Source organism: Dendrobates tinctorius, unplaced genomic scaffold, assembly GCF_039654945.1.
Source record: "Dendrobates tinctorius isolate UK_male_01 unplaced genomic scaffold, ASM3965494v1 ptg000084l, whole genome shotgun sequence".
NCBI lineage: Eukaryota > Metazoa > Chordata > Amphibia > Anura > Dendrobatidae > Dendrobates > Dendrobates tinctorius.
This window is the reverse complement of record NW_027361752.1, coordinates 36,612-51,001: the sequence shown is the minus strand read 5'-3', so window position 1 is coordinate 51,001 and position 14,390 is coordinate 36,612. Positions and strand designations below refer to the sequence as shown.

At 47.4% G+C, this 14,390-nt stretch overlaps 1 protein-coding gene across 1 annotated transcript in view; it reads right to left on the bottom strand.

The window, feature by feature from the left end:
- The window catches only part of CMSS1 (cms1 ribosomal small subunit homolog), a 390,654-nt gene extending 379,963 nt beyond the window's left edge, over positions 1-10,691 (bottom strand). Inside the window, exon 1 of the mRNA XM_073584366.1 lies at positions 10,519-10,691. Within this exon, the coding sequence (XP_073440467.1) occupies positions 10,519-10,579 (61 nt within the window). The 5' untranslated portion in view covers positions 10,580-10,691. The remainder of the gene's footprint in view (positions 1-10,518) is intronic.
- Between the last annotated feature and the right edge of the window lie 3,699 nt (positions 10,692-14,390).

Below are 14,390 nucleotides of genomic sequence, written 5' to 3'. Positions count from 1 at the left end.
TAGGCAAGACATTGTTTCCCTGGGTGACCGCACAGACCATATTGAGCAGAAAATGGTGGAATATGCGACTGCTCATAATTTCCTGGCTGATGACTACTCTGCCCTAGAGGAACGTTTTTCGACCCAGCAACTTAAACTATGGGATTTGGAGGACAGATCCCGCAGATGTAACATAAGACTTCGTGGTATTCCTGAGACTGTTAAAGAGGCTGATCTGTCTGATCACTTTACGGCCTTTCTCAAAGAGGTTCTCCCTGATGCTCAATCCAGGCCCCTGGGAATAGAAAGGATTCACCGTGTGCCTAAACCTTCCCATATTAATCAATCTCTTCCCAGGGATGTGCTTGCCTGTCTCCACTCTTTTAGGGTAAATGAAGATTTCATGCATGCAATGAGAGATCAGAGAACCCTTCCGGAGCCCTTTTCAAAAATTGCTGTTTTTCCGGATCTCTCGGTAGGGACCTTGGCCAGAAGAAGAGAGTTTGCGCCCCTGTGTAAGGTGTTAAGAGAAAATAGCATTCCTTATAACTGGGGTTTTCCGGTGAAGATCCGATTTGTGCATATGGAGACAAGATACGTTTTTCACTCACCTAAAAAGCTGGAACAAGCGCTTCGTGATTGGAACCTACTGGTCTCCCCAGAGAGGGGTAGTCCACAACCTGGCCGAGTACAGCCTTCGAGAAGAGTAAGAGCGGACTGGGAGACGGCAGGTTGACCTTCCTAAAACTACTCTAGGTGGCACACAGCCTTAAATTCTTCTTGTGGCCTCTGTCTGCAGATGGCTTTTCTTTCCCTGATGCAGCGTGGGAGAATGGTGTATTCAAAGGGACCTGGTTTTCCCTTTTTTCCCTCTCCTGATGCTGCTTATCTGCCCCATTGCAGTATTCATACTGCCTGTTACGTTTACATAGATGTTCTTGTTATTGTCTGTTTACTTGTTTCCCTCATTTTGATGTGTATTCCTTTTTGTCGTCCCTGGGTGTGTCTGGTGAGACGTGTTCTCCACAGTTTCGAAACCTTTTTTACACATGACATTGAAACTTGTTTCTTTAAATGTCACGGGGCTTAACTCGCCGTTTAAACGCTCTATGTTGTGGGAGGAGGCTCGCCGAAATAAAGCAGATGTATTGTGTATACAGGAGTCCCATATGCTCGAAGGGGACAACCACCGGGTCCGTAGTCTCATGTATCCCACGGCCTTCTTTGCCAATAATACTTCAAAAAAAGCTGGTGTCTGTATCTTTGTTAAAAAGGATACTCCTTTTCAACTCCTCAATGAGATTGCGGACCCGGGAGGGAGATTTATTATTCTGAATTGTGTTATAGATGGTTCAGCATATTCTATTGTTAATGTGTATGCCCCTAACCTCTCCCCTGTGAAATTTATGAGAGAATTGTTAAAAGTTGTGGAGGTGGAGGCTAGAGGCGGAGTTATTATATGTGGTGACTTTAATGTTGTCCCTTCAAGGGCTTTAGACTGTTCACCGCGCTCAAAAGTGGGTCGAGGTGAACTGAGCTCTCTCTGTTTGGAAAAGCATTTACATAATGTCTGGAGATACTTACATGCTACAGAGAGGGATTTCTCTTTCTTTTCCCATAGACACAGCTCCTACTCCAGAATTGACTACTTCCTAGTTGACAGCGGAACTCTCCCGGCATGTGTTTCGGCGGAGGTGGGAACAATCTCCTGGTCAGACCATGCTCCTGTCAGTTTGGAAATATCTGTGGGGTTTCGGCCACAGACTCCCTGGCAATGGAAACTAAATCCTGCTCTTTTAACTAGGCAGGAGGTGGGGACGGATGTGGAGGCGCAGCTGGCGGAATACTTCTCCATCAATGATAATCAGTCAGTTTCTGATGAAACTATATGGGAAGCCCACAAGGCTTTTGTTAGAGGCCTTTTTATACAAAGAGCATCCCAACTTAAAAGAGAGCGCGAGCACACTAGAGCGACCTTAGTGGCTGATTTGCAACGGTTGGAACGCATTAACAAGCTTAACCCGTCCCCTTTGGTCTCTAAACAACTGGCCTTAACCCGTTCACAACTCAGGTCCTTTCTATTAGATCAGCATGAGAAGTATTTGAGGAAAATGAAAACTTCTTTTTATGCAATGGGGGACAGAGCGGGTTCATTACTTGCTAAACGTATCAAAAAGAGGGAAAGGTTAGCTCATATTGAGGCCTTGCGAGATCATTCCGGAACCCTTATACGTAACCCCATCGCTATAGCTGAGGTATTTGCACAATTTTATTCTAAATTATATAACTTAGAGGGAGATGTGAATACCCTGCTTCCATCACAGACAGATATCCAAACCTATCTGGATTCCATCTCTCTCCCAAAATTGTCGCAGACCCAACTTGAGGCCCTTAACTCTCCTTTCTCTTTATCTGAAATAAAGCAGGTTATAAAAACTACTAAACTTCATTCCGCCCCAGGTCCAGATGGACTTCCTAACGATTATTATAGACGTTTTTCTTCTGTTCTTGCCCCATACCTCCTCCGTACTTTCTCCTCGTGGCAAAGGTCTGGGTCGGTCTCTGCTATCTCCCTTCAGGCTACCATTGTCACTATACCCAAGCCAGGTAAATCTACAGAGGACCCGGGAAATTATCGTCCCATCTCATTACTGAACTGTGATGTAAAAATTTTTTCTAAATTATTGGCATCTAGATTGAATGTAATTACCCCGTCCCTGGTTCATCCAGACCAGGTGGGTTTTGTGGCCGGTAGGAGGGCTGGAGATGGCACTAGACATATGATTGACGTTATTGATGTGGCTGAAAAGATGGGTGTCCCCGGTGCGCTTCTCTCATTGGACGCAGAGAAGGCTTTTGACAGGGTACATTGGGGATACCTTAGCTCTGTCCTTAAAAAGTTCGGTTTTGATGGCCCAATATTGTCGGCTATTCTGTCGTTATACTCTAACCCTAATGCTAGGGTGCTATCTTCAGGTTTTTTGTCCTCCCCCTTCCAGATCACTAACGGAACCCGTCAGGGTTGCCCCCTGTCACCGATTATATTTTCTTTGGCTATAGAACCCCTGGCTGAGTCCATAAGATCTAACAAAAATATTTCAGGTTTTCATATACTGTAGGTTCACACCACCATTTGATTGGCTTATATGCAGATGACATTATTATCACTTGTACTGACTTGCATAAATCTTTACCGGCTGTTATGACTTCTCTGTCCTTATTCTCAGCAATTTCCTTTTATAAACTTAATGCGACTAAGTCTCTTATTTTTCCCATAGCAGTCCCTTCGCCGCTTCAAGAGAGACTGAAAACAGAACTCCCATTTACATGGCGGGATGACGGAATTCCATACTTAGGAATAACCCTTACCCGCTCAAAATATATCGCCTCAACTAACATGGGAAACTTGGTCTCAGCTCTAAATTCCGAAATCTCTAGACACCCTTTACATGGTTTTTCGTGGATAGCCCGCGTCCAAGCCTTTAAAATGTTTCTTCTCCCTAAAATTCTTTATTATTTTAGTTCCCTCCCTATTGTAATTCCTTCCAAATTCCTCACTAAACTCCAAAATATTACTAACCGATATATCTGGGCTAATAAAAAACCTAGAGTAGCGGGTAAAATTATGTATCTTCCATATACGGAAGGTGGCATGGGAGTTCCCTACATAGCCGGGTATTATAAGGCTGCTGTTTTAGAAGCGGTGAAAAAGTGGTGGTCAACCCCGCTTGAGAATTTGGGCTGGATACAGATAGAATCGAGCTTTGTCGAAGGGTCCTCATTACGGTGCCTACTAGAGGCAGAATCGCTCCGGCCGACGCCTTATTCCCCTCCGCTAATTACAATGCAGGCCACCCTTGTAGGTTGGAGGCGAGTGATGGGAGATTGCATCTCACTGCCGCCGAGCCTGATAAATATCAAGGCCCTGTCCTTTCACACACCCTATATTGATCTCCTTCCCTGGATGAAGGCTGGTATCCACTCACTGGGAGATATGTTGTGGGAGGGTACCTTCTCGTCCTTTTCCAAATTATGCTCGAACTTCTCTGGTATAGAGAAAACGGTTTTCCAACACTTCCAAGTGAAACATTTATTATCATCAATACACCGCCTCTCCTTTCCCTTATTACCTGTATGCCCCTCTTCTTTTCAAAAATTTCTCCTATCCAACCCTCACCAGTACAAGGGCTTATCTGCTATATACAGTCATATGTAAAAGTTTGGGCACCCCTATTAATGTTAACCTTTTTTCTTTATAACAATTTTGGTTTTTGCAACAGCTATTTCAGTTTTATATATCTAATAACTGATGGACTCAGTTATATTTCTGGATTCAAATGAGGTTTATTGTACTAACAGAAAATGTGCAATCTGCATTTAAACAAAATTTGACCGGTGCAAAAGTATGGGCACCCTTATCATCTTCTTGATTTGAACACTCCTAACTACTTTTTACTGACTTCCTGAAGCACTAAATTGGTTTTGTAACCTCATTGAGCTTTGAACTTCATAGCCAGGTGTATCAAATCATGAGAAAAGGTATTTAAGGTGGCCACTTGCAAGTAGTTCTCCTATTTGATTCTCCTATGAAGAGTGGCATCATGGGCTCCTCAAAACAACTCTCAAATGATCTGAAAACAAAGATTATTCAACATAGCTTTTCAGGGGAAGGATACAAAAAGTTGTCTCAGAGATTTAACCTGTCAGTTTCCACTGTGAGGAACATAGTAAGGAAATGGAAGAACACAGGTACAGTTCTTGTTAAGCCCAGAAGTGGCAGGCCAAGAAAAATATCAGAAAGGCAGAGAAGAAGAATGGTGAGAACAGTCAAGGACAATCCACAGACCACCTCCAAAGACCTGCAGCATCATCTTGCTGCAGATGGTGTCACTGTGCATCGGTCAACAATACAGCGCATGCATAACGCCTTTTTGTATGACCAAACAACTCAATCTTTGTTTCATCAGTCCACAGGACCTTCTTCCAAAATGTAACTGGCTTGTCCAAATGTGCTTTTGTATACCTCAGGCGACTCTGTTTGTGGCGTGCTTGCAGAAACGGCTTCTTTCGCATCACTCTCCGATACAGCTTCTCCTTGTGCAAAGTGCGCTGTATTGTTGACCGATGCACAGTGACACCATCTGCAGCAAGATGATGCTGCAGGTCTTTGGAGGTGGTCTGTGGATTGTCCTTGACTGTTCTCACCATTCTTCTTCTCTGCCTTTCTGATATTTTTCTTGGCCTGCCACTTCTGGGCTTAACAAGAACTGTACCTGTGTTCTTCCATTTCCTTACTATGTTCCTCACAGTGGAAACTGACAGGTTAAATCTCTGAGACAACTTTTTGTATCCTTCCCCTGAAAAGCTATGTTGAATAATCTTTGTTTTCAGATCATTTGAGAGTTGTTTTGAGGAGCCCATGATGCCACTCTTCATAGGAGAATCAAATAGGAGAACTACTTGCAAGTGGCCACTTTAAATACCTTTTCTCATGATTTGATACACCTGGCTATGAAGATCAAAGCTCAATGAGGTTACAAAACCAATTTAGTGCTTCAGGAAGTCAGTAAAAAGTAGTTAGGAGTGTTCAAATCAAGAAAATGATAAGGGTGCCCATACTTTTGCACCGGTCAAATTTTGTTTAAATGCAGATTGCACATTTTCTGTTAGTACAATAAACCTCATTTGAATCCAGAAATATAACTGAGTCCATCAGTTATTAGATATATGAAACTGAAATACCTGTTGCAAAAACCAAAATTGTTATAAAGAAAAAAGGTTAACATTAATAGGGGTGCCCAAACTTTTACATATGACTGTATAAAGCTTGTAATAACCTTTTATTTCCTATAAGACCAACTTATATGTCGCGTTGGGAGGAGGATTTATCTTTTCACGCCTCGGATGAAGAGTGGAGAGCGGGAATAAAAGCAATACAGCGGGCTTCTAAATGTATCAACCACCTTGAGACACTAAAAAAGATTCATCTTAGATGGTACTATCCCCCCGATTACTTTATCTAAATTTGGAAAGAATTTCTCCCCTTTGTGCTGGAGACAGTGTGGAGGAAGAGGTACTTTGGCTCACATGTGGTGGAAATGCCCTAGGTTGACTCCCTTTTGGTTAGTTGTCTCAAACTTACTTAAATCTGTGACGGGTATTGATTTCCCTCTATCTCCTCAACTGGCAGTTCTAAACATTGGAATCGAAACACTTCCCCTAGAATTCGTACCCTTGGTCTCGAATATATTGATGGCTGCTAGGATTAGCCTCGCTGCTAAATGGAAGGCCCCGCTCCCGCCTACCCTCGCGGAGTTGGTGGTCAGACTTAACTCAACATTTCATCATGAGTACTTTCTTTCACTAGATGCAGGGGTCAGAGACAAGGTAATGAAGAACTGGGCGGGTTGGGTTTCCCACCCCTTGGCATCTCCCATAAAGTTTAGTACTTAGTCTATACATCGGATCGGATTAGGATTTCTTGAGTCTTACCGGATCCCCCCCCCCTCCCTCCCCCTCCCTTCCTTTCCTACGGTCTCGTTGTCTGATATTGTTATTGTTGTTTGCATTTTTGTCTGTCTATATTATGATCTTTGGTTTTCTTTCTGTAAGATCATTTCTGTCTTTGAAAATTTCAATAAAAATTTATTGGATATAAAAAAAAAAAAAAAAACTGACTGTGCATGAGGCAATTCCTTTATACCCGGAAATTGTTAGAGATGTTCCCATGTGGTTACGGCTTTGCCTCCAACCCAAGTTACTGTAGAGAGGTTGTTCGGTAGCCTTAAAATTATTAGGTCACATGTGAGGTCATCTATGAAGGAGGATCTGATGGAGGCAATTTTATTTCTTAGAACAAATTCATAGACTGCACAAATGTTATTTAGTATGTTTTTGTTGAAAACTGTTTTTTGCCACTTACATAGTTTATTACATAGTGTTATATATATATATACACAGTATATATGTAATCGATATTATACAGTGTATTACATATTTACAATTTATTACAGTTTTTTGTGTTCTAAAGTTGTATTCCAATAAATATATATTATGTTCTATCTAAATGTCTTGATTATTGGATCATAAAAATGATGAAATGTCTGATGTTCACATTGTACTACAATAAATTTTTCACTTAAATATAAGCAATATGTGTGGGAGTCGGAGTCGGTGTAAGGGAAATTGAGGAGTCGGAGTCGCAGGTTTGGCTTACCGACTCCACAGCCCTGCATGCAATGCTCGTCTAAGAAACTAAATATGCAAATTGCCTCTGACACTTTTATATCCTAAGTCACATGACAAGGCTCGTTAAAGGGTCAATACTGACTTTTAGGATCGCTACTTCCAATAGGAGGCGCTAGAGTTCCAGTCCTTTTCCTCTCGGAAGAGGCAATCTGCATCTGTGTTACTAAAAAAAATCAGCGTTCATATGCAAATGAAGCTGAAGTGCTCTGGAAGTGTGGAAGCACTTCGCAATTCCCAGGCTTTTGAAGCCTGAAGAAGTTAAAAGAAGTTGAAAAAGACGTAACATAGGCAAAGAAAGTCGTTTTTACATTTCTATTCGCTGTGGGAAAAACACCGCCGGCTTATTCTTGAAGTGGCCTCGCCTAGGAATACTTTGGTGGCTCTGCAGTTGGACTTAAGAAGTCGTGTGCACAACCCTTAAAGGGGTTTTCTGAAAGCTTAAAAAAAAAAACAACAACATAGGCCACCAGTGCACTTGGTGTTGGAGATATGGGGGAATTAAATGATCAGTACAGAATTTTACATTATTTTATCTGCTGACATTCTTTTAAAACAAAACCCGAGCTCTCCCGATTCTGCCGCTATTTTGCATTCTGCGCTGCGTTGCACCATTGCAGAGATATTCCCATTTGTTTATTTTGGAGCGCACTATGTGAAATCTCCGCTTGTAGTCCAACTGAGCGTTTCTTCCGAGTGTTCACCCCTTCCTCCCAGACACCGCCAATCACCGCTGATCTAGCAGTATCAGACGCTGCTGAGCTCCTATTGTAACGTCTGGGAAAGAGGGGTGAAAGTGCGCGCCCCGAGGGAAGACTCTGAAGAAACACTCATTTGGTCTGCAAGCAGAGATTTCACATAGTGAGAATAATTACAACAAATGGACTGGAAAAATCCTTTAACCAGCCTTGTCCAGCCGGGAAAGGCTTCCAAATAATAAAAATCAGGCTAATTCACCTGCTCTGACTCTCACGGATTCAGAGCCAGCCACTCCAGAGGTCTGTGCCTTGATTGGAAGCCATGAAGAGGAGGATGAATGAACTCATGGAGATCAACATCCGACACTGCGGAGACACCATCACGTGTTTCTCAACGCATTGATTCTAGAGCACTGCCCCCATCCCTTATGGGAAATATGTAAAACATGCAAAACAGAAGCCGCGGAGACACCATCACATGTTTCTCAACGCAAGCAATGACCAGCCAGGTCTTTGTCTGGGAAGGAACAACCACGGGAAGGGCAGCCTCCAATGAAGGAAACCACCTATACCAAAACATGATGAGGGGCAATACCCCGAAACAGCTGTATGTGGATGGATACCATGTTTTGGTATAGGTGGTTTCCTTCATTGGAGGCTGCCCTTCCCGTGGTTGTTCCTTCCCGGACAAAGACCTGGCTGGTCATTGCTTGCGTTGAGAAACATGTGATGGTGTCTCCGCGGCTTCTGTTTTGCTTGATTGGAAGCCATGACATCCCATTCTTTGAATACATGACTGAGGGCTGTGATTGGCTGCAGTGGTCAGGTAACTGGATTGGCACATCATAACAATCACAATCCAATCACAGAGGGGTATGCCTAATATTATTAATAATAGGAGGGGCCAAGCTGTAAGTGCTGCGACATGGGAGGGGCCACACTGTAAGTGCTGCGGCATGGGAGGGGCCACGCTGTAAGTGCTGTGGCATGGGAGGGGCCACGATTTAAGTGCTGCGGCATGGGAGGGGCCACGCTGTAAGTGCTGCGGCATGGGAGGGGCCACGCTGTAAGTGCTGCGGCATGGGAGGGGCCACGCTGTGAGTGCTACTGCATGGGAGGGGCTACGCTGTAAGTGCTGCGGCATGGGAGGGGTCACGCTGTAAGTGCTACGGCATGGGAGGGGCTACGCTGTAAGGGCTGCAGCATGGGCCACGCTGTAAGGGCTGCAGCATGGGAGGGGCCACGCTGTAAGGGCTGCGGCATGGAAGGGGCCACGCTGTAAGGGCTGCGGCATGGGAGGGGTCACGCTGTAAGTGCTTTGGCATGGGAGGGGCTACGCTGTAAGTGCTGCGGCATGGGAGGGGCCACGCTGTAAGGGCTGCGGCATGGGAGGGATCACGCTGTAAGGGCTGCGGCATGGGAGGGACCACGCTGTAAGGGCTGCAGCATGGGAGGGCCCACGCTGTAAGGGCTGTGGCATGGGAGGGATCACGCTGTAGGGGCTGCGGCATGGGAGGGGCCACACTGTAAGGGCTGCGGCATGGGAGGGGCCACACTGTAAGGGCTGCGGCATGGGAGGGGTCACACTGTAAGGGCTGCGGCATGGGAGGGGCCACACTGTAAGGGCTGTGGCATGGGAGGGGCCACACTGTAAGGGCTGTGGCATGGGAGGGGCCACACTGTAAGGGCTGCGGCATGGGAGGGGCCACACTGTAAGTGCTGCGGCATGGGAGGGGCCACACTAAGGGCTGCGGCATGGGAGGGGCCACACTGTAAGGGCTGTGGCATGGGAGGGGCCACACTGTAAGGGCTGTGGCATGGGAGGGGCCACACTGTAAGGGCTGTGGCATGGGAGGGGCCACACTGTAAGGGCTGCGCCATGGGAGGGGCCACACTAAGGGCTGTGGCATGGGAGGGGCCACACTAAGAGCTGTGGCATGTGAGGGGCCACACTGTAAGGGCTGCGGCATGGGAGGGGCCACACTAAGGGCTGCGGCATGGGAGGGGCCACACTGTAAGTGCTGCGGCATGGGAGGGGCCACACTAAGGGCTGTGGCATGGGAGGGGCCACGCTGTAAGGGCTGCAACATGGGAGGGGCCACACTGTAAGGGCTGCGGCATGGGAGGGGCCACACTGTAAGGGCTGTGGCATGGGAGGGGCCAAGATGCATGCGCTGAGGCACAGAAGGGGCCACACTGTGCACGTTATGCCTGAGGTGCACGGCAGGAGGCACTGTATGGCGGGCACTGCATGGTGCACACTTTGGAGGCACTGCATGCACAGGCACTTGCTTTGAGCACTTTGTCATGTAACCAGTAAGTGATATAAAGCTCTCACTCCCTCGTCATAAAGTTGTGCTGCAGCAGCCGTGTCCCCGGGGGCGGCACATGGTGTGAGCCCCGCACTCTACATACTAGAACAGCATGTACACAGAGGTAAGCCTTTGTGGGGCGTGGCCTGTGCATTCAGGGGCGTGGCTAAAAGTAGTAACCTCTCATTGGCCCCCGCACTTCACCTTCTCTCCAGGTGCAGGCAGCTGCTCATGTCTGCGGCTCTATCACTGAGAGAGCACCGGTGACTCCCGCAGCCCCTTACCTTCTCCAGACGCGTCACCGGTCGCCTCCTCCCACCAGTCATCCCCCAGATCATCGGCCATGTCTCGCCGAGCTCCGCGATCAAATCGGACAACTCGGATGTCACCAAACACTTCACGTTCAACTCAGATCCACGTGTGTGGCTGTGGGCGGGGCAAGCGCTCCAAGCCTCGATCCAGCATCAGGCCACGCCCTCCCTCCGCTGATTTGTCACCTAGTTGTTGCTTTGTTTTTTTTTACAATTATCTTTATTAACTTGGCAAGAAAAGACAGAGGAGGGAAGCTAATTAGGAAATATTAATAACTGGTAATGGACATAGGTGACAGTCACATGATCAGTAATATTACACACATACTGATGATGTAAGAATAGGATTACACTAGTTATAAATTGATTACTTTATTAATCCCTTAAAGGGATTTTCTCCTCTCAGAAAAATCTCTGGCTCCAGTTTGTTTTATTAAAAACTAAGTGCGTTTTTCTTACCCTCCCCAGGTCCAGCGCTGAGTCTCCGATATATCAACAGTGCTGCAGCCAATCAGTGAGCTCAGCCGCTGTGCTCGATCTGTCCGCTTGTTTCCAACTATTGGCAAGACTAAACAGGCAATCACACTGCACATGAGCAGCTGATATAATGCACCCATATATATATATATATATGTTACCCACAAGCTGTAAAAGTCCATTGAGAAATAAACTAAAATCATTTTCAGGAGGAAACTACCTTCACCCCTCCAACCTTCCATAGTCCCACCGCCCACTCTTGGAAAAACTCAGCTTCTGCACCGCACCCTCACCAATCACTCATTAACAGTTCCCAAAAATCACCAGATCACATACACAGCCAGCAGCTTTTGTTTTGGTTAAAAGATTTTTTAAGCCGCCACTACGACAAGGTAGACTCTTTTGGCAGCACCCTACTCTACTGTAACCTATTAAACATTTCTTAAAATATCCAATACTCTTTTTAGGTACCGTATATTCTTATTTATTTTTCTTTAAGGGAATAAGTCACGTAATTTTTTTTTTAAATGACTATTAACACCACATACAAGGGACAAATATCATCACACCGTGACCAGACCACATATTACCACCACTTAGTGACCGAAAAAAACACATACAAGGAACAAATACTGCCACACCATGACCAGACCACATATAACCTATCACAGTGAGCAAATTATACCCCATATAAGGAAAAATACCGCTACACCATGACCAGACCACATATAATCACCACATAGTGACCGAATAATACCACATACTGTAATGGTTCCCAAGGGTGGACCCACTGGACCACGGTAAGCGAACCTCCCCTGGACGAGCGGGCCAGGTGGACCACCCCCTATACAGGGAGTGTTAAGGACAGGCCCAGCGGAAACTACTCACCACGGCAGCCGGTACCCGAGGAGGACAGAGGAGACACAGCAGGAGATGAGAGAGGCAGGCGGATGGACGTGCAGGACCGGAACCAAGGTAGACGGAGGGGATGAAGACACAGGCTGGCAGGACTGGAACACAGGGATGCGGACTGGAAGATTCAGGCATGCACGGCAGGAGCGCTGAGATACGGACTGGATGAAGACACAGGCGGGCAGGACAGGGACACGGACCAGAGGTGGGCATGGGATGGAAGGCACTGGGAGAGACACAAAGGAACAGGTTAATACTGGGGAACGACCGAGCTAGGAAGCGGAGTAAGGAAGCAGGAACTGGGAAGGCAGGCAGACAAGGGGCCAGGGTCACTTAGCTGAACACAAGTGACGATCAAGCAATGCCAGGGAGGCAGAGGCAGCCTGATAAGGGCAGATGCAGAGGTGCTTCCAGGTCAGGACCTATAGTGAGCCGGGAGAAGAGGCCGGTCTCACAGAGAGCGGTGTGCGCGCGCGCGGTGGGGCCGGTCGCGCGCGCGCCCCTGACAGGAAGTCGAGACAGGAGCGAGTGCAGGGGGAGAAGAGCAGACGGGACTGCGCAGGGCCCGTTGAGCATGACGGGGCGCGGGCATGTGCGGCTGCGGGGCAGGCAGAGCAGGCAGCAGCGTGACAGTACCCCCCTCCTTACGCACCCTACTCCCCAGACTGGAAAGAAATCGTGCCAAAATCCGGGGAGCGTGGATGTTCTCCCGAGGCTCCCAAGATCTCTCCTCTGGACCAAAACCTTTACAATACACCAGGAAATAGGTTCTCCCTCTAAGCTTTTTCATGGCGAGAATGTCTTTAACCTCGAAGACATCATCAGTGGAAATAGGCCGAGGAGAACGAGTGGTAGAGGCATGGAATTGATTGAGAATCACTGGTTTCAGAAGAGAGATATGGAATGAACTGGGGATACGGAGCGAGGCGGGAAGCTTCAACTTGAAAGAGACGTCGTTAATGCGAGACAAGACCTCGAAGGGTCCGATGTACCGAGGACCCAATTTGTGCAAAGGAATCTTTAGGCGGATGAATTTGGAGGACAACCACACTTTATCGCCCGGATGATAAAGGGGTGGATCCAAGCGCCTCTTATCTGCGTGTTTTTTCATCCTTACGCGTGCTTGCTCGAGAGCGGTCTTGGTCTCCTGCCAGATCCTGGAGAACTCCCCAGACAGAAGATCGGCCGCCGGCACACCCGAGACAGGAGGAACCGGCTGTCATGTCGGACGCTATTCACACCACAGCGTCCGGCAGGCAGCGGTAGTTCCATCTCCGTCCACTATATCCTCAGTGGCGCCGGCTTGATTTTACTCAGGTTATCGGGGGTTAATCTAGCTGGAATCAGGTGGGATGTTTGGTCACGCCCACGGTCTTTAAATAGTCGTGCTGGCCTATGAGCGTCGCCGATTATAGCTTGTGTTTTATGCCAAGTGGTTCAGGTCTGGAGAGGAGGCGTTGGAGAGAGAAATTCGTATCTGGTGGCGTATGATCCGTTGTTACCTTTTCGCCTTCCTATATTTGTGTTTTGTTTTGCCCTGTTCACATTACGGTATTGTCCTGTGTGTATGCGGCGCGGTGCGGTTTAAGTTCTCCTTGTCTGTCATTACTGTGTGGGCTTTGGTGGTTTGACGCCTCACTGGGTGGAGGGTGGAGGGTTCAGCTTAGGGCTTATAATCGGCCCACAATATTTTGGTAGTCCATGGATTCCATGACTTCCATAAACCGCCAGTTGGCGGCGCTGTCCTTACAGGTCACCGAGTTGAAGGGGGCAGTTCAGCAGCAGGGCCTGGTTGTAGCTAATGTGCAAGCGGCTTCTGCAGGTGCAGGTGCAGAGCCAAAGATTCCGCTGCCTGAACGATTTGCTGGGGAACGCAGCAAATTTGTCATCTTTCGGGAGGCCTGCAAGTTATACTTTCGCATGCGCCCTGTCTCCTCAGGTAATGAGGCTCAGCGGGTGGGTCTGGTGTTATCCTTACTGAGTGGGGACCCCCAAGCATGGGCGTTTTCCTTACCAGCCGACTCTGCTACGTTTCATTCGGTTGAGAATGTTTTTTCAGCACTCGGGCTCATTTATGATGATCCCGACAGATTGGCTCTAGCGGAATCTAAAATCCGCGCCCTCCGTCAGGGGGAACTTATGGCGGAAAACTATTGTTCAGAATTTCGCCGTTGGGCAAGTAGACACACAGTGGAACGACCCAGCGCTGCGGAGTCAGTTTATTCATGGGGTTTCAGGAAGAGTTAAACAGGCCCTCCTGATGTATGAGACTCCTGCATCGTTAGAGGCTGCCATGAGTTTGGTTATTCGTATTGATCGCCGTTTGCAGCAAGGGGCGCAGGAGACGCTGCCTCTGGGGGAAAGCAGTGGTGCAAGTGTGGTTGCTGCAGGTGAGCCCACGGAACCTATGCAAATCGCTGGGGTATCACATGTGCAGCGTCGCGTTCCTGGGTTCA